Source organism: Somniosus microcephalus, chromosome 4, assembly GCF_052327205.1.
Source record: "Somniosus microcephalus isolate GS21.2 chromosome 4, FLI_Smic_1.0, whole genome shotgun sequence".
NCBI classification, from domain to species: domain Eukaryota; kingdom Metazoa; phylum Chordata; class Chondrichthyes; order Squaliformes; family Somniosidae; genus Somniosus; species Somniosus microcephalus.
In genome coordinates, this window is record NC_140990.1 from 341,207,373 (window position 1) to 341,234,228 (window position 26,856).

Sequence of the window (26,856 nt, forward strand, 5' to 3'; positions counted from 1 at the left end):
AACGCTATGTCCGACAGGGTCAGCGGGGTCTACCTGCAGTTGGGGCGGCGCTATTTAAAGGTGAGGTGCTGGGAGGCCATTTTTGTTGCTGGTCGCCCGGCAGCACCCCCACACCCCGCCCCGCGGAGTGCCGGCTGCGCTCCAAGAGCCCGGCAGCACCCCCACACCCCGCCCCGCGGAGTGCCGGCTGCGCTCCAAGAGCCCGGCAGCACCCCCACAGCCCGCCCCGCGGAGTGCCGGCTGCGCTCCAAGAGCCCGGCAGCACCCCCACACCCCGCCCCGCGGAGTGCCAGCTGCGCTCCAAGAGCCCGGCAGCACCCCCACACCCCGCCCCGCGGAGTGCCGGCTGCGCTCCAAGAGCCCGGCACTTCCCTCGAGTGCTGGGCTCCTTTGCCGGCACTCCGATCCCGGGTCACGTTGCGCAAGGCCACTCCCCTTTAAAAAGGGGAGGAAGGCCTGCAACAGCGCGGCACATAGCGCCCCGATATTCCCTCGCAGCGCCCCAAGAGGGAGGCAGGGCGTTTCCAGTAGCACCCTGTTTCCCTCTTGGGGCACTTCCGCTCAATTTCGGCCGCGGGGGTGTGAAATTTTTCGGGGAAGATAGCGCCCCAAAGGGGGCTCGACTCCATTTTTTCCCCGAAGTCTGCAAATCGAAGGGGCTTTGTTTATCTCATGTTGTCTATGACTACCCCCTGCAGTCACAACCATTTCTTCTGTCAGTATCTGCTTATCCGAAACACAGCTCTTGAAATATCTCCATCACAAAGCAGCTTGCAAATACAACAATCCTCCCGAAACGCTTCCAGTTCTGACGAAAGGTTCGACCTGAAACGCGGACTCTGTTCCTCCTCTCCTCGGTGCTGCCTGATCTGCTGAGTGTTTCCAGCAATTTTTGTTGTTATTTCAGATTTCCAGCATCCGCAGTATTTTGCTATTGCAAAGACAACAGTTCCTTTTGAAAGCACATTTGCTCCCAAATGCTTGCTGCCTTTCAGTAAAGCACGTCAAAGCACAATCCATGTCCACTTAGCAGTGAAAGACCGCCTCTTACAACTTTATTTCACTTCGAAAAACCTTTTGACCTGGCAAAGCATTTTAATATACACCAAAATTAAAAAATTATGGGCTAAAAATTGGGTAGCGCCCGCCCGCCCGCCACCTCCCCTTTAACTGGCGCTGCCCTGGCTGCAGGTAGGCCCCCCTGACCCCGGCGACATAGCGTCCAGCGGTAAATCGGGGGCGCCACCCAATATTGCGAGCGGGGCGCTGTGCACGGTGATGATGTCATCACCGGCGACGCAGCGCCGCCGCTAACCTCACGCTGAATTTCGCGGGAGGCGTTTGCGGCGCTGCGTCCAGGCGCTAGTTGATTTGTGCCCAAGAGGGCGCTAACGGGAGGCGCAAATCAACCAAATTTAGCCCCCTGAGGGTCTGTGTATGCCTACAAGTGGAGAGTATTCCATCAGACTGCTGATTGCTCGCAGTACTGTGCAGCAGATTAATCTTGCATTCCTAGTGACTCCAGAACAATGCTGGAAGTTTGATGACCCTGGGAGGAGCTGATCGCGAGTACTGTGGTTTATTAAAAGATAATTGCTTTTAGTTGGGGGTGGATGAGGAATCCCGAAGCAAGCAGACACAGCTCCTCCCCGCTCACCACACTCCAATGTCTACGAAGGTGCCTAACACTGGCATTGGTCGTCTCATTTACATCCGCCAGCGAAAATTCCCCAACACATTATCAGGTGGGACGTCTTTCATGCAGACTCAAGGTGAAAGACGTTGTTCCCCAAAATTGGCCCTTGTTGCGCCCGTTTATACACACGCATAACAAGCGTAATGAGGCGCAATATCTACCCCACAGTGTCAGCTCCTGTACATGTACAGCACACAGCGGGTAAAAGGGAATGATTCACTCCCGTCTGGGACTGTACGGCCCGTGTGTGTCTCAGTGTCAGCTCCTGTACATGTACAGCACACAGCGGGTAAAAGGGAATGATTCACTCCCGTCTGGGACTGTACGGCCCGTGTGTGTCTCAGTGTCAGCTCCTGTACATGTACAGCACACAGCGGGTAAAAGAGGAATGATTCACTCCCGTCTGGTATTGTACGGCCTGTGTGTGTCTCAGTGTCAGCTCCTGTACATGTACAGTACACAGCGGGTAAAAGGGATAAACGGGTCATTTTCCGAGTGGCAGGCAGTGACTAGTGGGGTACCGCAAGGATCGGTCCTAGGACCCCAGCTGTTCACAATATATATTAATGATCTGGACGAGGGAATTGGATGTAATAGCTCCAAATTTGCAGACGACACAAAGCTGGGTGGGAGGGTAAGCTGTGAGGAGGATGTCGTGAACGATTTGGACAGGTTGGGTGATTGGGCAGAAACATGGCAAATGCACTATAATGTGGATAAATGTGAGGTTATCCACTTTGGTGGCAAAAACAGGAAGGCAGATTATTATTTGAATGGCAATAGATTGGGAGAAGGGGAAGTGCAAAGAGACCTGGGTGTTATTGTGCACCAGTCGCTGAAGGTAAGCATGCAGGTGCAGCAGGCGGTTAAGAAGGCAAATGGTATGTTGGCCTTCGTAGCGAGAGGGTTCGAGTACAGGAACAAGGATGTCTTGCTGCAGTTGTACAGGGCCTTGGTGAGACCACATCTTGAGTATTGTGTGCAGTTTTGGTCACCTTACCTGAGGAAGGACATTCTTGCCATGGAGGGAGTGCAGCGAAGATTCACCAGGCTGATACCTGGGATGGCAGGAATGACGTACGAGGAGAGATTGTGTCGATTGGGCTTATACTCACTGGAGTTTAGAAGATTGAGAGGGGATCTCATCGAAACCTATAAAATTCTGTCAGGTCTGGACAGACTAGATGCAGAAAGGATGTTTCTGATGGCCGGGGAGTCCAGAACCAGGGGTCATAGTCTTAAGGATAAGGGGTAAGCCATTTAGGACTGAAATGAGGAGGAATTTCTTCACCCAAAGAGTGGTGAACCTGTGGAATTCTCTGCCACAGAGGGCGGTGGAGGCCAATTCATGAAATATATTCAAGAAAGAGTTGGATATATTTCTTGAGGCGAAAGGGATCAAGGGATATGGGGAGAAGGCAGGGACAGGGTACTGAATTTGGATGATCAGCCATGATCTCATTGAATGGCGGAGCAGGCTCGAGGGGCCGAATGGCCTACTCCTGCTCCTATCTTCTATGTTTCTATGAACAATTCACTCCCGTCTGGGACTGTACGGCCCGTGTGTGTCTCAGTGTCAGCTCCTGTACATGTACAGTACACAGCGGGTAAAAGGGAACGATTCACTCCCGTCTGGTACTGTACGGCCCGTGTGTGTCTCAGTGTCAGCTCCCATAGAGGCCCACAGTTTGAGGGGAGACTGAGGGAGGGGAGGAGTCCCACAGTTTGAGGGGAGACTGAGGGAGGGGAGGAGTCCCACAGTTTGAGGGGAGTCTGAGGGAGTGGAGGAGTCCCACAGTTTGAGGGGAGACTGAGGGAGGGGAGGAGTCCCACAGTTTGAGGGGAGACTGAGGGAGGGGAGGAGTCACACAGTTTGAGGGGAGACTGAGGGAGGGGAGGAGTCCCACAGTTTGAGGGGAGACTGAGGGAGGGGAGGAGTCCCACAGTTTGAGGGGAGACTGAGGGAGGGGAGGAGTCCCACAGTTTGAGGGAGGGGAGCAGTGTTACAGTTGGGGGACCTGGGAAAGATTGAGTTTAGAAGTGTGAAGATGATATGGAGATTAAATGACTAATCTGCCGGATTTCCTTGGGCCCAGGTGTGAGGTCACGGGCCATGAGCCCCGATGAGATGGGGACGACCACTAGACGACGAACCACCAGTGAGGGGCAGTACGAGAACAGCAGCAGCAGCAGCGGTGGATTCCGGAGCCCGCCCGTGCGTTCCGCAGTGCGCTGCGTGTCCCCCGAGCTAGCCAGCTCTATCTCTGCCAATCCAGGAGGACGCCCCAAGGAGGTGAGACTGCGCTGACTGCCATCCGGGTTTTCATAATCTCCCGCGCCTCTCATTGGGGTGGGGGGTCCACAGGCTTCACTCACCCTCCCGGCCCAGAAAGTGGCAGGGGTGGAGCTTGCGGGGTGGGGGGCTGGATTCTACCAGTGAATGGGATCGGTGCGTTAGGGGTGCGGCAAGGATGAGCAGGAGGTGACTTTTGGCGAGATTTCAGCTCCCGGGACTCGTTTCCATATCGGAGGATTACTCCCGCCCAATCCCAGCAGCATTCGCTGCCCAGCCAACGGACGGGAACGGGATTACGGGCGGTAGAACCGTCTCCAGCACATGGGTAAGTGTTCGGGACGGCATCGCGGTCGAGGGAGGGGTAGGCGATTCATAGAATGATAGAGCACAGACGGCCGTTCAGCCCATCGTGCCTGTGCCAGCTCTTTGAACGAGCTCTCCAATTAGTCCCACTCCCCCCTGCTCTTTCCCCAGAGCCCTGCAGATTTTTCTTTTTCAAGTATTTGTCCAATTCCCTTTTGAAACTTACTATTGAATCTGCTTCCACCGCCCTTTCAGGCAGCGCATTCCAGATCACAACAACTCGCTGCGTAAAAACATTCTCCTCATCTCCCCTCTGGTTCTTTTGCCGATTATCTTCACTCTGTGTCCTCTGGTTACCGACCCTCCCGCCACTGGAAACAGTTTCTCCTTATTTACTCCATCAAAACCCTTCATGATTTTGAACACCTCTATTAAATCTCCTCTTAACCTTCTCTGCTCTAAGGAGAACAACCCCATCCTCTGTAGTCTCTCCAGATCACTGTCTCTGGAGTGGTGCTCGAACCCGCAACCTTCTGACTAAGAGGCAAGAGTTGCACCACTGACCCATGGCTGACACTGTAAGATTATGGTAACGCTTCTTTAATCGATTGTATTGGGTAGGCCAAGGGTTCTAGTTCCACCCCCCATGGGCGAGCACCGTGCCATAACATCCAACAGGGTAAAATTAATGAAGTGTTAACTTCATTGAATCATAGAAACTTACAGCACAGAAGGAGGCCATTCGGCCCGTCGTGCCTGTGCCGGCTCTTTGAAAGACCAGTCGTGCTCAGTCACACACTCCCGCGTATTGTCCGTAACCCTGTGAGTTCCTCATCCTCGAGAACCCGTCCAACTCCCTGTTAAAATTATTGATGGAATCAGCTCCCACCACCTGTTCAGGCCGAGCGTTCCCGATCCCGACAACTCTCGGAGTGAAAACATTTCTCCTCATCTCCCCTCGAGATCTGTCGCCAGTGATTTTGAATCTCTGACCTCTGGTTATTGACCCCTCGCCAGAGGGAATAGTTTTTCTCTATCTACTCCATCAAAACCTCTCATCATCCTGAAAACCTCTTAACCTCTTAACCTTCTCTGTTCCATGGAGAACAGTCCGAACTTTTCCAACCTCTCCTCATAACTGAAGTCCCTCATCCCTGGTCACATCCTGGTAAACCTCCTCTGTCCCCTTTCTAAGGCCTTTACATCTTTCCTGAAGTGTGGGGCCCAGAATTCTCCACAATACCCCAGCTTGTGTTTTAAAATTAGAGCCAGGCTGTTCAGGACTGAAATCACAAAACATGTTTTCACACAAAGGGTCGTGGAAATCTGGAACTCCAGCCCCTCCCCCACCCACAACAAAGGCTGGGGAGGTTGGGGGTCAATTAGAGCTTTCAAGACTGAGATAGCTACAAGTTTGTTGCAACAATCTCGAGGGATTGAATGGCCTCCTCCTGTTCCTGTGTAACAGGCTCGAGGGGCTGAATGGCCTCCTCCTGTTCCTGTGTAACAGGCTTGAGGGGCTGATTGGCCTCCTCCTGTTCCTGTGTAACAGGCTCGAGGGGCTGAATGACCTCCTCCTGTTCCTGTGTAACAGACTCGAGGGGCCGAATGGCCTCCTGTTCCTGTGTAACCGGCTCGAGGGGCTGAATGGCCTCCTCCTGTTCCTGTGTAACAGGCTCGAGGGGCTGATTGGCCTCCTCCTGTTCCTGTGTAACAGGCTCGAGGGGCTGAATGGCCTCCTCCTGTTCCTGTGTAACAGGCTCGAGGGGCTGATTGGCCTCCTCCTGTTCCTGTGTAACAGGCTCGAGGGGCTGAATGGCCTCCTCCTGTTCCTGTGTAACCGGCTCGAGGGGCTGAATGGCCTCCTGTTCCTGTGTAACAGGCTCGAGGGGCTGAATGGCCTCCTCCTGTTCCTGTGAAGACCCCTCGGTTGAGCTGAACAGTGACGAGTGTCCAGATGGGATTCTTTCACTTGGCCGCAGTCACGGTTACTCGGCGCCACCCTGCGGCTTGGAATTGCTGGTTTGTTATTTAGTTGCCTTGACCACTTTGTATCAATTTGTCTTTAACAGCCCAACATGCACAGCTACAGAGAAGCGTTCGAGGAGATGGAAGGAGCAACAAGCCCGACCAGTGGTGGTGAGAACTGTCTCCTCACGCCTGCCTTACTTGTCTCTTCTCAAACCCCTTAACTCAAAATCAGTGAAGTCCAAATTATCAGACAGGTGGAAGAGGATGGTTACAGAAAAGATTATCAGCATCAAGCTAACCTTTCACACATTGCTGACAATCAGAACCACAGAACTATTTCTATGCGGGGTCTTTGCTAGAACTAATCCCACTGCCCCGCTCTCTCCCCATAGTCCAGTATCATTCCCAAACTAATCCCACTGCCCCGCTCTCTCCCCAAAGCCCTGTATCATTCCGAAACTAATCCCACTGCCCCGCTCTCCCCAAAGCCCTGTAACAATCCCAAACTAATCCCACTGCCCCACTCTCTCCCCAAAGCCCTGTAACAATCCCAAACTAATCCCACTGCCCCGCTCTCACCCCATTGTCCTGTATTATTCCAAACTAATCCCACTGCCCCACTCTCTCCCCACAGCCCTGTATCAATCCCAAACTAATCCCACTGCCCCGCTCTCACCCCATTGTCCTGTATTATTCCAAACTAATCCCACTGCCCCACTCTCTCCCCACAGCCCTGTATCAATCCCAAACTAATCCCACTGCCCCACTCTCTCCCCATAGCCCTGTATCAATCCCAAACTAATCCCACTGCCCCACTCTCTCCCCACAGCCCTGTATCAATCCCAAACTAATCCCACTGCCCCGCTCTCTCCCCATTGTCCTGTATCATTCCCAAACTAATCCCACTGCCCCACTCTCTCCCCATAGCCCTGTATCAATCCCAAACTAATCCCACTGCCCCACTCTCTCCCCACAGCCCTGTATCAATCCCAAACTAATCCCACTGCCCCGCTCTCTCCCCATTGTCCTGTATCAATCCCAAACTAATCCCACTGTCCCGCTCTCTCCCCATTGTCCTGTATCATTCCCAAACTAATCCCACTGCCCCACTCTCTCCCAATAGCCCTGTATCAATCCCAAACTAATCTCACTGCCCCGCACTCTCCCCATTGCCCTGTATCATTCCAAACTAATCCCACTGCCCCACTCTCTCCCCATAGCCCTGTATCAATCTCAAACTAAGCCCACTGCCCCGCTCTCTCCCCATAGCCCTGTAACAACCCCAAACTAATCCCACTGCCCCGCTCTCTCCCCATAGCCCTGTATCAATCCCCAAACTAATCCCACTGCCCCGCACTCTCCCCATAGCCTTGTATCATTCCCAAACTAATCCCAATGCCCCGCTCTCTCCCCATAGCCCTGTATCAATCCCAAACTAATCCCACTGCCCCGCTCTCTCCCCATAGCCCTGTATCAATCCCCAAACTAATCCCACTGCCCTGCTCTCTCCCCATAGCCCTGTATCAATCCCCAAACTAATCCCACTCCCCGCTCTCTCCCCATAGCCCTGTATCAATCCCAAACTAATCCCACTGCCCCGCACTCTCCCCATAGCCCTGTATCAATCCCAAACTAATCCCACTGCCCCGCTCTCTCCCCATAGCCCTGTATCAATCCCAAACTAATCCCACTGCGCCGCTCTCTCCCCATAGCCCTGTATCAATCCCAAACTAATCCCACTGCCCCGCTCTCTCCCCATAGCCCTGTATCAATCCCAAACTAATCCCACTGCGCCGCTCTCTCCCCATAGCCCTGTATCAATCCCCAAACTAATCCCACTGCCCCGCTCTCCCCCCATAGCCCTGTATCAATCCCAAACTAATCCCACTGCCCCACTCTCCCCCATAGCCCTGTATCAATCCCAAACTAATCCCACTGCGCCGCTCTCTCCCCATAGCCCTGTATCAATCCCCAAACTAATCCCACTGCCCCGCTCTCCCCCCATAGCCCTGTATCAATCCCAAACTAATCCCACTGCCCCGCTCTCTCCCCATAGCCCTGTATCAATCCCAAACTAATCCCACTGCCCCGCTCTCTCCCCATAGCCCTGTATCAATCCCAAACTAATCCCACTGCCCCGCTCTCTCCCCATAGCCCTGTATCTTCCTCTGCTTGAAATATTTATCCACTTTTTCCTTCAAAGGTGCGATGGTCTCTGCCTCACTCACTGCCTGTGGTGAAACAGTCCATGCTCCAAGAACCCTCAGAGGGAAGGAATTTCTCCCAACCTCTCTCCTCACTCTGTGATCATTTTAAATTGATGATCCATCGTCACTGACCCCCCAGCCAGCGGAAATAGTCCTTCCCCCGATTCACACTCTCAAATCGCTTCATTAAACTCAATTAAATCTCCTCATAATCTTCTCTGCTCCTGTGGAAATAGGCCCAGTATCTACTCATTGAAACAAATAAGATTCTTAGGGGGCTTGACAATGTAGATGCTGAGAAGATGTTTCCCCTGGCTGGGGAGTCTAGAACCAGGGGTCACAGTCTCAGAATAAGGGGTCGGCCATTTAGGACTGAGATGAGGAGAAATTTCTTCAGAGGGTTGTGAATCTTTGGAATTCTCTCCCCCAGAGGGCTGTGGGGGCTCAGTCGTTGAGTATATTCAAGGCTGAGATCGATAGATTTTTGGACTCTGGGGGAATCGAGGGATATGGAGATCGGGCGGGAAAGTGGAGTTGAGGTCGTAGATCTGCCATTGAATGGTGGAGCAGGCTCGAGGAGCCGTATGGCCGACTCCTGCTCCTAATTCTTATGGTCTTACATGCTTATCTCAAGTTTCTCCTCATAACTATACCTTCCCACCCCTGGCATCATCATGGTGAATAAACTCTGTACACACGCCAGGGATTGAATCTCCTTCCTGCAAAGGGACACCCAGAATTGCACACATCTCTATAACTGTGGCCTGACTGATGTTTTCCACAAATTCTTCATCACTTCTTTACTCTTGTCTCTGCACTTATTTATAAAACCACAAATGCCGGTGGCCTTTTGACGTTGTTGTCTTCCTGATGCAGAGTTGTGAGACTGGGAAAGGATGGGGAACGGAGACATTATAAAATAATGGGATTATTCTACAGGACATAGAATCATGGAATAGTACAGCACAGAAGGAGGCCATTCGGCCCATCGAGTCTGTGCCGGCTCGTTCGAAGAGCGATCCAGTCAGTCCCACTTCCCCCGCTCTTTCCCCATATCCCTGCAATTGTTTCTCCTTCAAGTATTTATCCAATTCCCTTTTGAAAGCTCCGATTGACCCTGTATCCACCGCCCCATCAGGCAGTGATTCCAAATCCTAACCACTCGTCGCGTAAAAAAGTTTTACCTCATGTCGCCCCTGGTTCTTTTGCCAATCACCTTCAATCTGTGCCCTCTGGTTATCGACCCTTCCGCCATTGGAAACAGTTTCTCTTTATTTACTCGATCTAAACCCTTCATGATTTTGAACACCTCTATCAAATCTCCTCTTAGCCTTCTCTGCTCCAAGGAGAAAAACCCCAGCTTCTCCAGTCTATCCACATAACTGTAATCCCTCATCCCTGGAACCATTCTAGTAAATCTCTTCTCTACCCTCTCCTAAGCCTTCAGGTCCGTCCTAAATTGTGGTGCCCAGAATTGGACACAATACTCCAGCTGGGGCCGAACTAGTGTTTTGTACAGGTTTTATATATACGAACTACTGATACTAATACTAACTATGATTATTACTACTAACCACTACAACTAACTATGACTACCGTGACCACTAACTACTAACTATTACTATCGATAGCTGGCTTCACCACTGGGACTATAGCGATGCGAGTGTGCCGTTTCCATCGCTCATGTGTCGGGTAGATTGAGAGAAACTATTTCCTCTGGTGGGGGGAGTCCAGAACAAGGGGGCAGAACCTTAAAATTAGAGCCCGGCCGTTCAGGGGTGATGTCAGGAAGCACTTCTTCACACAAAGGGCAGTGGAAATCTGGAACTCTCTCCCCCAAAAGGCTGCGGAGGGTGGGAGCCAATTGCAGCTTTAAAGACTCAGATCGATAGAACAGCCTCGAGGGGCTGAATGGCCTCCTCTTATTCCTAATGTTCCCATGTTCCTATCCCTGCTATCTCAGCACAGAGCGGAGATTGAGGATTGTGACCTGGTCATAGCGGACTTTCAAATTTGCTAAAACGGCAAAACCCAGGGAAGAAATTGCCCTGAGACTGTGACCCAGCCGACTGTGAGCCAGCCGACTGTGAGCCAGCAGACAGTGAGCCAGCCGACAGTGAGCCAGCCGACAGTGAGCCAGCCGACTGTGAGCCAGCCGACAGTGACCCAGCCGACAGTGAGCCAGCCGACTGTGACCCAGCCGACTGTGAACCAGCCGACTGTGAGCCAGCCGACTGTGAGCCAGCCGACAGTGACCCAGCCGACTGTGAGCCAGCCGACTGTGAGCCAGCCGACTGTGAGCCAGCCGACTGTGACCCAGCCGACAGTGAGCCAGTCGACTGTGACCCAGCCGACAGTGAGCCAGCCGACTGTGAGCCAGCCAACAGTGACCCAGCCGACTGTGAGCCAGCAGACTGTGAGCCAGCCGACTGTGAGCCAGCCGACTGTGAGCCAGCAGACAGTGAGCCAGCCAACAGTGAGCCAGCCGACAGTGAGCCAGCCGACTGTGAGCCAGCCGACAGTGACCCAGCCGACAGTGAGCCAGCCGACTGTGAGCCAGCCGACTGTGAGCCAGCCGACTGTGAGCCAGCAGAGAGTGAGCCAGCAGACAGTGAGCCAGCAGACAGCGAGCCAGCAGACAGCGAGCCAGCCGACAGCGAGCCAGCCGACTGTGACCCAGCCGACTGTGAACCAGCCGACTGTGAGCCAGCCGACTGTGAGCCAGCCGACTGTGAGCCAGCAGAGAGCGAGCCAGCAGACAGCGAGCCAGCCGACAGCGAGCCAGCCGACAGCGAGCCAGCCGACAGCGAGCCAGCCGACAGCGAGCCAGCCGACTGCGAGCCAGCCGACTGCGAGCCAGCAGACAGTGAGCCAGCCGACAGCGAGCCAGCCGACAGCGAGCCAGCCGACAGCGAGCCAGCCGACAGCGAGCCAGCCGACAGCGAGCCAGCCGACTGTGAGCCAGCCGACAGTGAGCCAGCCGACTGTGAGCCAGCCGACAGTGAGCCAGCCGACAGTGAGCCAGCCGACAGTGAGCCAGCCGACTGTGACCCAGCCGACTGTCAGCCAGCCGACTGTGAGCCAGCCGACTGTGAGCCAGCCGACTGTGAGCCAGCAGACAGTGACCCAGCCGACTGTGACCCAGCCGACTGTGACCCAGCCGACTGTGACCCAGCCGACTGTGAGCCAGCCGACAGTGAGCCAGCCGACAGTGAGCCAGCCGACCGTGACCCAGCCGACCGTGACCCAGCCGACAGTGAGCTAGCCGACAGTGAGCCAGCCGACAGCGAGCCAGCCGACTGTGACCCAGCCGACTGTGAGCCAGCCGACTGTGACCCAGCCGACTGTGAGCCAGCCGACTGTGAGCCAGCCGACTGTGAGCCAGCAGACAGTGAGCCAGCAGACAGTGAGCCAGCCGACTGTGACCCGGCTGACTGTGAGCCAGCTGACTGTGACCCAGCCGACTGTGAGCCAGCCGACTGTGAGCCAGCGGACTGTGAGCCAGCCAACAGTGACCCAGCTGACTGTGAGGCAGCCGACTGTGAGGCAGCCGACTGTGAGCCAGCCAACTGTGACCCAGCCGACAGTGAGCCAGCCGACTGTGACCCAGCCGACTGTGAGCCAGCTGACTGTGACCCAGCCGACTGTGAGCCAGCCGACTGTGAGCCAGCAGACTGTGAGCCAGCCAACAGTGACCCAGCTGACTGTGAGCCAGCCGACTGTGACCCAGCCGACTGTGACCCAGCCGACTGTGACCCAGCCGACAGTGAGCCAGCAGACAGTGAGCCAGCCGACTGTGAGCCAGCCGACTGTGAGCCAGCCGACAGTGAGCCAGCCGACTGTGAGCCAGCCGACAGTGAGCCAGCCGACTGTGAGACAGCCGACTGTGAGCCAGCCGACAGTGAGCCAGCCGACTGTGAGCCAGCCGACTGTGAGCCAGCCGACTGTGAGCCAGCCGACTGTGAGCCAGCCGACTGTGAGCCAGCCGACAGTGAGCCAGCCGACTGTGAGCCAGCCGACAGTGAGCCAGCCGACTGTGAGCCAGCAGACAGTGAGCCAGCAGACAGTGAGCCAGCCGACTGTGACCCGGCTGACTGTGACCCAGCTGACTGTGACCCAGCCGACTGTGAGCCAGCCGACTGTGAGCCAGCGGACTGTGAGCCAGCCAACAGTGACCCAGCTGACTGTGAGGCAGCCGACTGTGAGCCAGCCGACTGTGAGCCAGCCGACAGTGAGCCAGCCGACAGTGACCCAGCCGACTGTGACCCAGCCGACTGTGACCCAGCCGACAGTGAGCCAGCAGACAGTGAGCCAGCCGACTGTGAGCCAGCCGACTGTGAGCCAGCCGACTGTGAGCCAGCCGACAGTGAGCCAGCCGACTGTGAGCCAGCCGACAGTGAGCCAGCCGACAGTGAGCCAGCCGACTGTGAGCCAGCCGACTGTGAGCCAGCCGACAGTGAGCCAGCCGACAGTGAGCCAGCCGACTGTGAGCCAGCCGACAGTGAGCCAGCCGACTGTGAGCCAGCCGACAGTGAGCCAGCCGACTGTGAGCCAGCCGACAGTGAGCCAGCCGACTGTGAGCCAGCCGACAGTGAGCCAGCCGACTGTGAGCCAGCCGACAGTGAGCCAGCCGACTGTGAGCCAGCCGACTGTGAGCCAGCCGACTGTGAGCCAGCCGACTGTGAGCCAGCCGACAGTGACCCAGCCGACAGTGACCCAGCCGACTGTGACCTCCTGTTTGACACTTGATCAGCTGGACTCCTTTCTGTGTCTCCGTTATCCAAGCTTTACATCTCTTGTTTTATTGTAGCAGTGCGTTCTCCGCCTGGTCTAGCCAAGACCCCACTCTCGGCACTGGGCCTGAAGCCTCACAATCCAGCTGATGTCCTGCTCCAGTCAGCGGCATTGGGACAAGGTAAGATCTTCAGTTAACCTCACGGTCAAACCCTACAGCAAGGCCTCCCCGTGATTGAGCCATACTCGTGCAGAGCTGGAAAGGGAGGTGGAGGTGGAAGAGGAGGTGGCGATGGAAAGGGGCTCTCTGGGGAAAAGAGTCTTCCAATCCTTACTCCAACTGCTGAGATTTTTTGAAAATCTTCTCTCTAAAGGGTCTGATCCAACAGTTAACAGTAACTTAATGCAGAATGATGCCAGGGTTAGAGGGTTAAATTACGAGGACAGGTTGCACAGACTGGGCTTGTATTCCCTCGAGTTTAGAAGATTCAGGGGTGATCTGATCGAGGTGTTGATGATGATTAAAGGATTTGACAGGATCGAGAGAGAGAAACTATTTCCTCCAGAACAAGGGGGCAGAACCTTAAAATTAGAGCCAGGCCGTTCAGGGGTGATGTCAGGAAGCACTTCTTCACACAAAGGGCAGTGGAAATCTGGAACTCTCCCCCAAAAGGCTGTGGGTGCTGGGGGTCAATTAGAGCTTTCAGGACCGAGGTCGATAGATTATTGTTGGGTAAGAGTATCAAGGGATACGGAGCAAAGGCAGGTCAATGGGGTTGAGGGACAGATCAGCCAGGATCTAATTGAATGGTGGAGCAGGCTCGGGGAGCTGAATGGCCTCCTCCTGTTCCGAACACTGGTTAGCCCTGGAGATGCAGCAATGTCGTGGGCTTGTGCTGGTTTGGATTCACTCTCTTCACACTCTGTCTGTCTTCTTATCTCCTCAGAGGGAGACAGTAGCCCAGTAGATGGAGAGGCAGAAGGTAAGGGCCCCGCCCAGACCTGCCATCTTGCTTGTCAGTCACAGTCATCCCTACCCTCCCTGGTAGCTGTGCATTCCACGCCTGACATTAGTCCCGAAACCTCAGTCATCCATCCATTAGAACCCGATCATTCATTTCACACAAGAACTTTGAGGAACGGCAAAAAGTGTGTCCATTTTGTTGTTCGCAACTCCACCTACTCACCATCTCTGTCAGTCCTTCAGTTAGCAGTTGTTTGTTTGGGAGGCTGGTGGACATTATTCCATATTTGAGGCTGAATATTGGGGTTGCTGAGCGGTGCCGCGAATATTGTTTCTCTGGCGCGGTGGAATCCGAGAAGCAGCACCTGGCTAGAGGTTTGGGAGCGCACTGTCTGCCGAGTGTGGTCTTAAGGTCCGTGATAGGGAAGCCGTGGAATAGAAAAGCAAGAAAGACTTGCATTTATATAGCGCCTTTTGCAACCACTGGACGTCCCAAAGCACTTTACAGCCAATGAAGTACTTTTGAAGTGTAGTCACTGTTGTAATGTGGGAAACGCGGCAGCCAATTTGCACACAGCAAGATCCCACAAACAGCAATGTGATAATGACCAGATAATCTGTCTCAGCGATGTTGATTGAGGGATAAATATTGGCCCAGGACACCGGGGAGAATTCCCCTGCTCTTCTTCGAAATAGTGCCATGGGATCTTTTATGCCCAAATGAGAGGGCAGACGGCACCTCCAACAGTGCCGCACTCCCTCAGCACTGCGCTGGGAGTGTCAGCCTAGATTTTTATGCTCAGATCTCTGGAGTGGGACTTGAACCTACAACCTTCTCAAGGGTGCTGCCCACTGAGTCACAGCAGATACTCTAAGCCATGGCTACTGGTTAGATGGAGGAAAGTCAGGAAAAACATGAGGAAAAAACCTGCAGGAAAGAGCCAAGCACGTGGGCCGCTGGTTTCTGCTGAGCCTGGTAAGGGACTGAACCTCTATCTGCTCCGCACATCGGCACCCATGTCAGAAGGGATGGGACTGAGAGCGGGGACTCCCAATGTTGAGCATTCCAGGTATTTTGGCATACAGGGGGAGCCAGTGTAACTCTGGAGACCGGAACACCAAGGGAGTAAACGCACAAGAGCCTCCAATCTCACATGAGTGGGTCCCAACAGTGCGCAGCCCTGTGACAGTCCCACCAAACACTCCCAGGGCAGGGACAGCACGGGTTAGATACAGAGTAAAGCTCCCTCTACACTGTCCCATCAAACACTCGCAGGGCAGGTACAGCACGGGTTAGATACAGAGTAAAGCTCCCTCTACACTGTCCCATCAAACACTCGCAGGGCAGGTACAGCATGGGTTAGATACAGAGTAAAGCTCCCTCTACACTGTCCCATCAAACACTCGCAGGGCAGGTACAGCACGGGTTAGATACAGAGTAAAGCTCCCTCTACACTGTCCCATCAAACACTCGCAGGGCAGGTACAGCACGGGTTAGATACAGAGTAAAGCTCCCTCTACACTGTCCCATCAAACACTCCCAGGGCAGGTACAGCACGGGTTAGATACAGAGTAAAGCTCCCTCTACACTGTCCCATCAAACACTCCCAGGGCAGGTACAGCACGGGTTAGATACAGAGTAAAGCTCCCTCTGCACTGTCCCATCAAACACTCCCAGGGCAGGTACAGCATGGGTTAGATACAGAGTAAAGCTCCCTCTACACCGTCCCATCAAACACTCCCAGGGCAGGTACAGCACGGGTTAGATACAGAGTAAAGCTTCCTCTACACTGTCCCATCAAACACTCCCAGGGCAGGTACAGCACGGGTTAGATACAGAGTAAAGCTCCCTCTAGCAAATGGAAAAAATAAATGCTGGCTTGTAATATCGCACTGAGATATTCTTAGGTAGAAGGTATTTTAACTGATAAATCTGGGTGACGGTCTAACTCCCACAGTGCAGAATGTGACGGAAGGTAAGTTGCATCATTCAGCAAGTTATCGCTTTTCCCTCTATGTAAATCTTGGTGAGGCCGGGCAGGCACATTAAATGTAACATGCTGTCTGAATTCATTACAGGTTAAATGGCACAGAGATCGTCTGAAGCTGTGTATTGGCTTCCCGACGTCTGAAGGCTTATTTTTTGATTGCACGCTCTCTCCGTGAGTCTCCACATCAGGAGCACACGAGGCAGCAAGTTGCATTAATTCAATGAACAAGGATTTTGAAAAGGGTTCTAAGAATTCTGAAAGATGAAGGGGTAAAATTGGCTTGAAAGGACAATCAAGCGGGGGGGAAACGAGATGCCAATTTTATATCGCTCGTTTCGTGCCTGTAACGTCCGTGTGTAATTGAGACACGGACTGCAGAAGTTGGTTATAACAGGTGTTTACTGAATGGAGACAAAACTGGAACTACTATACAAAGTTACTACACAGGCGTGGTCACTACTGGTACTGCAGTATACAGGGGCTGCAGAATATAGTTCCTTCTTCAAGGTACATACACTACAGTGCCACTGCTGAATTTCACCCCACTCTGTTTCAAGAAATAGAAACAGAGAAGATAGGAGCAGGAGTAGGCCATTCGGCCCCTCGAGCCTGCTCCGCCATTTAATGAGATCATGGCTGATCATCCAAATTCAGTACCCGGTCCCTGCTTTCTCCCCATAACCCTTGATCCCTTTAGCCTTAAGAAATATATCTAACTCCTTCTTGAATATATTTAATGAACTGGCCTCAACTACCTTCTGTGGTAGAGAATTCCACAGGTTCACCGCTCTCTGGGTGAAGAAATTCCTCTTCATCTCTATCCTAAATGGCCTACCCTTATCTTTAGACTATCTGGTTCTGGACTCCCCCGCCATCGGGAACATCCTTCCTGCATCTAGTCTGTCTAGTCCTGTTAGAATTTAGATTATTATCTAAATGGCAATAGATTGGGAGAAGGGGAAGTGCAACGAGACCTGGGTGTCCTTGTGCACCAGTCGCTGAAGGTAAGCATGCAGGTGCAGCAGGCAGTTAAGAAGGCAAATGGTATGTTGGCCTTCGTAGCGAGAGGGTTTGAGTACAGGAACAAGGATGTTTTGCTGCACTTGTACAGGGCCTTGGTGAGACCACATCTTGAGTATTGTGTGCAGCTTTGGTCGCCTTATCTGAGGAAGGATGTTATTGCCATGGAAGGAGTGCAGCGAAGATTCACCAGGCTGATACCTGGGATGGCAGGAATGACGTATGAGGAGAGATTGGGTTGATTGGGCTTGTACTCGCTGGAGTTTAGAAGAATGAGAGGGGATCTCATTGAAACTTATAAAATTCTGACAGGACTGGACAGACTAGATGCAGGAAGGATGTTCCCGATGGTTGGGGAGTCCAGAACCAGGGGACACAGTCTAAGGATAAAGGGTAGGCCATTTAGGACAGAAATGAGGAGGAATTTCTTCACCCAGAGAGTGGTGAACCTGTGGAACTCTCTACCACAGAAGGCGGTGGAGGCCAGTTCATTAAATATATTCAAAAAGGAGTTGGATATATTTCTTAAGGCTAAAGGGATCAAGGGGTATGGGGAGAAAGCAGGGACCGGATACTGAATTTGGATGATCAGCCATGATCGCATTGAATGGCGGAGCAGGCTCGAGGGGCCGAATGGCCTACTCCTGCTCCTATCTTCTATGTTTCTATGTAATTTTATAAGTTTCAATGAGATCCCCTCTCATTCTTCTAAACTCCATTGAATATAAGCCCAATCGACCCAATCTCTCCTCATATGTCATTCCTGCCATCCCAGGTATCAGTCGGGTGAATGGTCCTAAATATCGGAGTTATGTACTGTATTGATATTTTAATGTGCAGATTTGCTTTGCTTTTGTGTAAACTAGTATCTTTGAATACACACCATTAGTTGTTTAGCCTGAGATATATGGTCTGATCTTTACCACGTCTCGAGGAGGCAGAATTTATTTATTGCACGGGGATTGGAGTGCAAGTGTAAGGAAGTCTTGCTACAACTGTACAGGGCCTTGGTGCGACCACACCTGGAGTACTGTGCACAGTTTTGGTCTCCTTATCTGAGGAAGGATATATTTGCCTTCAAGGGTGTGCAATGAAGGTTCACTAGATTGATTCCTGGTGTGATTGCATCTATGCCTTAGCCAGCTGTTGGACCGACCACTGCAGGAACTCTCTCTCTCTTCGTATAGTAATCTGGGATGTAATGTTTAAGTTATCCACCAGATGGAGCCAAATATTAAGGGTTCACATTCACCAGTATTTAAGGTAATGGGTCATGTATTCAATGTCCTGGTACACCAGTTAATACAGTAATGTGGCATTGCATTATGTGTATGACTCAGAGGTTGATCCTCCATCTTGTTCTCGTGCAATGAGAATTGTGTGCCTGGCCTCCAGCTTGTAAGAGATATGTTCCTCTGCTACACCGTGTAAATAAACAGTTGGGTTTGTTCCTAATATCTCACTTCTCTCAGTTTCTGACCTTACCACTCGGATATCACATATTGGCGACGAGGATAAACAGATCACATCTTGACGAAGAAAAAAAAAGAAAAGGAACACTGAATAATGGATCATGGCTGCTACGGTAGGAAAGATCTCTGCTTTTGATGTTCAGACGCAGACCTGGGATGAATACTGCGAGGTGTTGATGCATTTCTTTGAAGCAAATGATATAAATGATGTCGGAAAAAGGAGAGCTATTTTGTTCACTTCCGTGGGAAGTCAGACGTATAGTTTAATGAGAAACTTATGCGGTCCTGCAAAGCCTGGAGACAGATCATTTGCTGACTTAGTGGCCTTGCTAAAGGACCATTTCAATCCCAGACCGAGTGAGATTGTACAGCGTTTCAAATTTAATTCATGGAACAGAAAACTGGGAGAGACTGTATTGGATTATGTAGCGGTGTTGCGAAAATTGGCACACAATTGCAATTACGGCAACAACCTGAAAGACATGCTGAGAGATAGGCTAGTTTGCGGGATAATGGATGATCGAATGCAGCGGAGATTATTGTCCGAGACTGGGCTTACATATGAAAAAGCGTTGGAACTTGCTCAAGCCATAGAGACAGCGAACCGAGATGTAAAAGAAATACAAGGTTCAGACTGGGCTACTATGAAGCAAGTTGCAGGTCAGGTTATTGTGCACAAGTTAAACATGCGTCAGAAACCACAACGTGAGCATGTAAAGGCATGTTATAGATGCAATGGCGATCACCTGGCGAGGGAATGCAGGTTTCTGGAGGAAAAGTGCCACAAGTGTGGGAAAAAAGGGCACATAAAACGTGCATGCAGGGCAAAAGCAATCGTGGAGGAATACAAACCAAAAGGGGGAGGAAAGCAAAACCTAGGAAGAGAAGTGAAAAAACAGGGAGCACATCACATCAGCGGAGAAGCTGAGAAAGAAGACGACATGTTCATAATGCATAGTATGGTAGAGAACATTCCAAAAGTGGATCCTATCACTTTGCAACTGACAGTAAATGACTCTAAGGTCAACTTTGAAGTGGATACAGGATGCAGGGTAACCATAATGAACAGGGAGGAGTACTCAAAGTTGTGGAACCGTGCAAAAGTTCCAGAGTTAAAGTCTTGCTCTATGCAGCTTAAAACATATACCGGTGAACGAGTGGCGACATTGGGTACAGCTACTGTAACTGTGCAACACAGGGACACCGTGGAACAGCTACCTGTAGTTGTATCGGGTTCCGGACCAAACCTGTTAGGTCGGGGCTGGATACAAGAACTTAAATTAGATTGGGGAGCAATAAATCAAATAGAGGGAGGCAAACAGTTGTCTTTGCAAGAAGTGTTGATTGAACATGAGAACGTGATCGTCTTTTGAGAGAGAACATACTGGAACCCGTGAAATGTTCAGAATGGGCAGCTCCCATTGTACCTGTTTTAAAACCGGACAATTCAGTAAGACTCTGTGGAGATTATAAATTGACAGTAAATAGGGTGTCTAAACTAGAACAGTATCCTATTCCCAAAACAGAGGATCTCTTTGCAAACCTGGCTGGAAGGAAGAAATTCACGAAGCTGGATATGAGTCATGCATACTTGCAGATTACACTAGATGAGGAATCCAAGAAGTATGTAACCATAAATACACACAAGGGTTTGTTTACCTATACCGCTTATCATTCGGTGTCTCATCTAGTCCAGCTATTTTCCAGAGGACTATCGAGGGTGTACTGCAAGGGATTCCACATGTTTCAATCTATCTGGATAACATTCTGGTGACGGGAAGAACCGACCAGGAACATCTGAGCACTCTGAGAGAGGTACTACAAAGATTGGATAAGGCGGGGTTACGGCTCAAGAGGAGTAAGTGCACTTTCCTGGGGAATGAGGCTGTGTTCCTGGGACACAGAGTGGACACCACCAGGCTCCATCCAATCAAGGAGAAGGTACAAGCACTGCAGGAGGCCCCAGCTCCTACCAATGTGACTGAGTTAAAAGCTTACCTGGGACTGCTAAACTATTATAACAGATTTTTACCAAACTTGGCAACAGTGTTAGCACCTCTTCACAAACTTCTGCGTAAGGAGACACAGTGGCAGTGGGAAGAGGAACAGAGGGTTTCATTTGAACAGTCCAAGAAACTGATGCTGCCCTCGGATGTGCTGGTTCACTAAAATGCAGAGAAAGACATCATTCTCTCTTGTGATGCTTCACCTTACAGGGTGGGGGCGGTTCTTTCACACAGCTTAAAAGATGGAACAGAAAGACCAATAGGGTTTATGTCTCGAACTCTGACACCGGCGGAAAAAACTATTCCCAGTTAGATAAAGAGGGGTTAGCAGTAATGTTTGGGTTACAGAGGTTTCACAAGTACATATATGGCAGGAAATTCACCATATGCACCGATCATAAACCTCTTCTATCTTTTTTTAATGAAATGAAAGCAGTACCACAGATGGTGTCACCCCGGATCCAGAGGTGGGCAGTGACGTTGAGGGCATATGAGTATGTCATCGTTTACAAGGCGGGCAAGTACCATGGGAACGCAGATGACTTGAGCCGTCTTCCACTGCCAGGTACACCTATCCGTGCAGCTCCAGAGGACAGAGTTTTGATGTTGGAGGACACGGACACGGCAATTGTGACCACTGAACAAGTAAGGACATGGACCGGTAAAGATCCAGTACTGTCTAGAGTCCGAGAATATGTGATGAGGGGTTGGCCACAGCATCCGGAAGGGACTGATTTCATACCTTACAGTGTCAGGAAGACAGAGCTGGGTGTGCAGGATGGTTGCGTGTTGTGGGGAGCATGAGTGATTGTTCCACAGCCAGCACGACAGTCTATCCTAGGGCAACTACATCAGTGTCATCCTGGAGTTTCGCGTATGAAAGCCTTGGCAAGGAGTTACTTGTGGTGGCCAAAGCTAGATGAGGAGATAGAAAATCTAGTCAAGACATGCAGCACTTGTCAAGTACACAGGAAGGCACCAGCAGTGGCTCCTCTCCACCCCTGGGAGTGGCTGGATAAACCATGGAGAAGATTACATGTAGATTATGCGGGTCCATTCATGGGAAAGATGTTCCTCATAATCATGGATGCCCATTCCAAATGGATGGATGTTTATCCTGTAAATTCTGCTTCATCTACTGTTACTATAGACTGCCTGCATAGGAGTTTTAGTAATCAAGGGCTACCGGAGATCGTAGTAAGTGACAATGCCACGTGTTTTGTGAGTACAGAAACAAAAGAGTTCATGAGAAACAATGGCATAGTGCACGTGACCTCAGCTCCATATCATCCGTCTTCAAATGGACTTGTGGAGAGAGCCGTACAAATATTTAAGGAGATGATGAAAAAAAGTGCGGAAGGGAGTTTGGCAGCCAAGGTGTCACGAGTTCTGTTCAGCTACAGAATAACACCTCCTGCTGAGCTGTTGTTAGGACGTCGACTATGCTCCACTCTTGACCTGGCTCACCCAGATCTAAAAAGGAAGGTGGAAAACCGACAAATCAAACAAAAGGAGAACCATGACAGAAGGACAAAGAGCCGCAGTTTTGGAGAAGGAGATGCGGTCCTTACCAGGAATTTCAGTTATGGTCCAAAATGGATTCCTGGCGTCATAGACTCAATGACTGGTCCAGTATCACATACGGTCATGGTGGGAACTGGTCAGGTAGTACGCAGACATGTAGATCAGATACTGACCAGACAAGGGGAAATCAAAATGGAGGTTCCAGAGGAGATGTCGGAGGACAAGTTGGCCCCCAGTTATCCAAATTCATCGGTGGTACCACCACCACGAACAGAGCCAGTTCCACCTGGACCCCTTTGTCAAGAGGAAACCATCGTAGCAGAGTCAGATACTCTGAGTACTGCTCAGGAGCAGCAGGTGGCTCTACCACAACCAAGCAGGGACTTGACTGTAAGACGTTCACCAAGGTCTCACAAGCCGCCAGAGAGATTGATAACGACCTGCTAGATTCGTTCAGTATGGACTATCGTTAAAGGAGTTTCCTTATGGGACTTTTTAAGAATGTTGTTAAGAAATTAATGTTCAACTTAAGAGGGGAGGGATATAGTAATCTGGGATGTAAGTTATCCACCAGATGGAGCCAAATATTAAGGGTTCACATTCACCAGTATTTAAGGTAATGGGTCATGTATTCAATGTCCTGGTACACCAGTTAATACGGTAATGTGGCATTGCATTATGGGCATGACTCAGAGGTTGATCCTCCATCTTGTGCTCGTGCAATAAGAATTGTGCCTGGCCTCCAGCTTGTAAGAGATATGTTCCTCTGCTACACCGTGTAAATAAACAGTTGGGTTTGTTCCTAATATCTCGCTTCTCTCAGTTTCTGACCTTACCACTCGGGTATCACACTTCGCCTCTGTCTCTTTCTGTCTCTCCCTTTCTGTCTGCCTCGCTCTCTCTGTCTCTCTTCATCTCTGTCTCTCTCCCTCTCTGTCTCTTTCTGTCTCTCTCTGTCTCGCTCTCTCTCCCTTTCTCTCTCTCCCTTTTTCTCGCTCTCTTTTTTCTCTTTGTCGCTCCCTCTATCTGTCTCCATCTCTCTGTGTCAGTCCATCTCACTTTGTCTCTTATGTTCTAGCTCTTTCTGACTCTGTGGTGACTCTATCTCTCTTTCCTTCACTGCTCCTCGTTCTCTCTCTCTCTGTCTCTCTCTCCCTGTCTCTTTCTCTGTCTCTCTCTGTTTCTGTCTCTCTCTCTGTCCCTCGTTCCCTCTCTCTGTCTCTCTCTCTCTGTCTCTCTCTCTCTGTATCTCTCTCTCTCTGTCTATCTCTCCCTGTCTCTTTCTCTGTCTGTCTCTGTCTCTCTCTCTCTGTCCCTCGTTCCCTCTCTCTGTATCTCTCTGTCTCTGTCTCTCTCTCTCTGTCTCTCTCTCTCTGCCTCTCTCTCTCTGTCCCTCACTCTCTCTCTCTCTCTCTCTCTGTCTCTCTCTCTCTGTCCCTCGCTCTCTCTCTCTCTCTCTGTCTCTGTCTCTCACTCTGTGAGGGAGGGACCTGATTGAGGTGTACAAAATTATGAGGGGCATAGATAGGGTAGATAGAAAGGAACTTTTTCCCTTAGTAGAGGGGTCAATAACAAGGGGGCATAGATTCATGGTAAGGGGCAGGAGGTTTAGAGGGGATTTGAGGAAGAACTTTTTCACCCAGAGGGTGGCTGGATCTGGAACTCACTGCCTGAAAGGGTGGTAGAGGCAGGAACCCTCACAACATTCAAGAAGCATTTAGATGAGCACTTGAAATGCCATAGCATACAAGGCTACGGACCAAGTGCTGGAAAATGGGATTAGATTAGACAGGGCTTGATGGCCGGCACGGACGCGATGGGCCGAAGGGCCTCTTTCTGTGCTGTATAACTCTATGACTCTATGAGAGGGTTGTCCTATGAGGAGAGATTGAGTAGAATGGGCCGATACTCTCTGGAGTTTAGCAAAATGAGAGGTGATCTCATTGAAACATAAGATTCTGAGGTGGATTGACAGGGTAGATGCTGAGAGGCTGTTTACCCTGGCTGGGGAGTCGTGAACTAGGGGGCATAGTCTCAGGATAAGGGGCCGGCCATTTAAGACTGAGGTGAGGAGGAATTTGTTCACTCAGAGGGTTGTGAATCTTTGGAATTCTCGACCCCAGAGGGCTGTGGATGCTGAATCGCTGAGTATATTCAAGGCTGAGATCGAAAGATTTTTGGACTCTGGGGAATCAACAGATATGGGGATAGTGCGGGAAAGTGGAGTTGAGGTCGAAGATCAGCCATGATCTTATTGAATGACGGAGCAGGCTCGAGGGGCCCTATGGCCTACTCCTGCTCCTAATTTTTATCTTCTTATGGTCTTATGAGTGTACGGGGGACTTCTCATCCATCTGTCCAATCATTTCAGAAAAGCATAACTCTTATCCAACGCCACGTTAACCCACTCACCCCACACACAGGGACATTTCACATCTGACTGTCCAAGGACACTGCCCTGTTCTTATGAACATAAATAGCGAGTTCTGGGATAAGATGTAAATCAGAGAACCACACAGGTTCGAATGTGCTTTTGTGAAAAGGAGGCAAAACAAGAAAGAGTGATTAGGTGACACCAAGCTTTTAAAACAGGGAGGAGGAAGGCAAGACTGAGGGAGGGGAGGAGCCCCACAGTTTGAGGGGAGACTGAGGGAGGGGAGGAGTCGCACAGTTTGAGGGGAGACTGAGGGAGGGGAGGAGTCGCACAGTTTGAGGGGAGACTGAGGGAGGGGAGGAGTTCCACAGTTTGAGGGGAGACTGAGGGAGGGGAGGAGTCCCACAGTTTGAGGGGAGACTGAGGGAGGGGAGGAGTCCCACAGTTTGAGGGGAGACTGAGGGAGGGGAGGAGTCCCACAGTTTGAGGGGAGACTGAGGGAGGGGAGGAGTTCCACAGTTTGAGGGGAGACTGAGGGAGGGGAGGAGTCCCACAGTTTGAGGGGAGACTGAGGGAGGGGAGGAGTCCCACAGTTTGAGGGGAGACTGAGGGAGGGGAGGAGTCCCACAGTTTGAGGGGAGACTGAGGGAGGGGAGGAGTCCCACAGTTTGAGGGGAGACTGAGGGAGGGGAAGAGTCCCACAGTTTGAGGGGAGACTGAGGGAGGGGAGGAGTCCCACAGTTTGAGGGGAGACTGAGGGAGGGGAGGAGTCCCACAGTTTGAGGGGAGACTGAGGGAGGGGAGGAGTCCCACAGTTTATGGGGAGACTGAGGGAGGGGAGGAGTCCCACAGTTTATGGGGAGACTGAGGGAGGGGAGGAGTCCCACAGTTTATGGGGAGACTGAGGGAGGGGAGGAGTCCCACATTTTGAGGGGAGACTGAGGGAGGGGAGGAGTCCCACAGTTTATGGGGAGACTGAAGGAGGGGAGGAGTCCCACAGTTTATGGGGAGACTGAGGGAGGGGAGGAGTCCCACAGTTTGAGGGGAGACTGAGGATGTGGAATATTTAGGTGACAAGGTGTGATTGCATCTATGCCTTAGCCAGCTGTTGGACCGACCACTGCAGGAACTCTCGCTCTCTTCGCCTCTGTCTCTTTCTGTCTCTCTCTCTCTCTCTCTGTCTCTCTCTGTCTCTGTCTCTCTCTCTCTGTCTCTGTCTCTGTCTCTCTCTGTCAATTCAATTCAATTCAATTCAATTCAAATCGCTTTATTGGCATGACAAGTTACATCTTATGTTGCCAAAGCATCGAAAAACATTCATGTTTGTTCACAAAAATACAGATCTATCCATACAGTGTATAAACAGATATATCCCTGAGTGTATAAATATACTTTCATATAATTTATATATACTCTTTTCTTATATTTAGTGGTTGTCCCTCTGTTTATGGCAAGCTGTAACATAGTGTGCCGCTAGTGTTATGCAATTTCTCTCTTCCCCTAGTAGGTATGGGAGTTTTTGGTCGTCATTCAAATTTCTGAATTCCGGGCATATTTTTGTGAATTTTGGGTAGAAATTCTCCCTTATGCCCTGATATTTTCTACAAGCTGTGAGGAAGTGCATCTCTGTCTCCACCACTCCCTGACTGCAGTGAGAGCATATCCTGTCCTCTCTTGGTAGCCGGGTCTCTCTGTGTCTACCTTTTTCGATCGCCAGGTTATGTTCACTAAGTCTGTACATTGTCAAAGTTTTTCTCAGTTTGCTATCCTTTACCATGGTCAGGTAATCAGCCATGTTGTATTGTCTGTTTAGGGCCAAGTAGCAATTGAGTTTGCTTTGGGTTTTTGTTGTTTCTGCCCAATATGACAGATATTTTTCCTTTTGCTTAGCGACGATTGTGTTGGGTCGAATTCTTTGTGTTACGCTGTCACTGTCCTGGGGCTGGTTATTGTTAGTAGTGTTAGTAGTTACTTCACTGAGTCCCAGGACTAGTTGACTGAGGGTATTCTTCTTTATGGTCCTCTCTTGGCATTTCAGGGCTTCGTAGTGATAGCATTGGGGGTTGCTCATTTCTAGGTGTTTCCAAAATTTGGTGGCTCTTTTTTGGATAGTGATTATTAATGGATATTGGCCTAGTTCTGCCCTGCATGCATTGTTTACGGTTTTCCTTTGAGTCCGGAGTATACTTTTACAGAATTCTGCATGTAGGATCTCAATTGGGTGTTTGTCCCATTTTGCAAATTCTTGTTGTGTTAGCGGTCCCCACACCTCACTGCCATAGAGTGCAATTGGTTTAA

At 51.1% G+C, this 26,856-nt stretch overlaps 1 protein-coding gene across 6 annotated transcripts in view; it reads left to right on the plus strand.

Annotated features, from left to right (window-relative positions):
• LOC147120730 (tensin-1-like) overlaps window positions 1-26,856 on the plus strand; it is a 303,214-nt gene that overhangs the window by 164,178 nt on the left and 112,180 nt on the right. For 4 of the 6 annotated variants that reach the window (XM_085986962.1, XM_085986961.1, XM_085986958.1 and 1 more), the window contains 4 exons: window positions 3,793-3,989; window positions 6,368-6,434; window positions 13,284-13,388; window positions 14,155-14,190. In XM_085986962.1, the coding sequence (XP_085843088.1) occupies window positions 3,793-3,989; window positions 6,368-6,434; window positions 13,284-13,388; window positions 14,155-14,190 (405 nt within the window). The remainder of the gene's footprint in view (window positions 1-3,792; window positions 3,990-6,367; window positions 6,435-13,283; window positions 13,389-14,154; window positions 14,191-26,856) is intronic. The other 2 variants (XM_085986963.1, XM_085986964.1) reach the window with 1 other exon arrangement.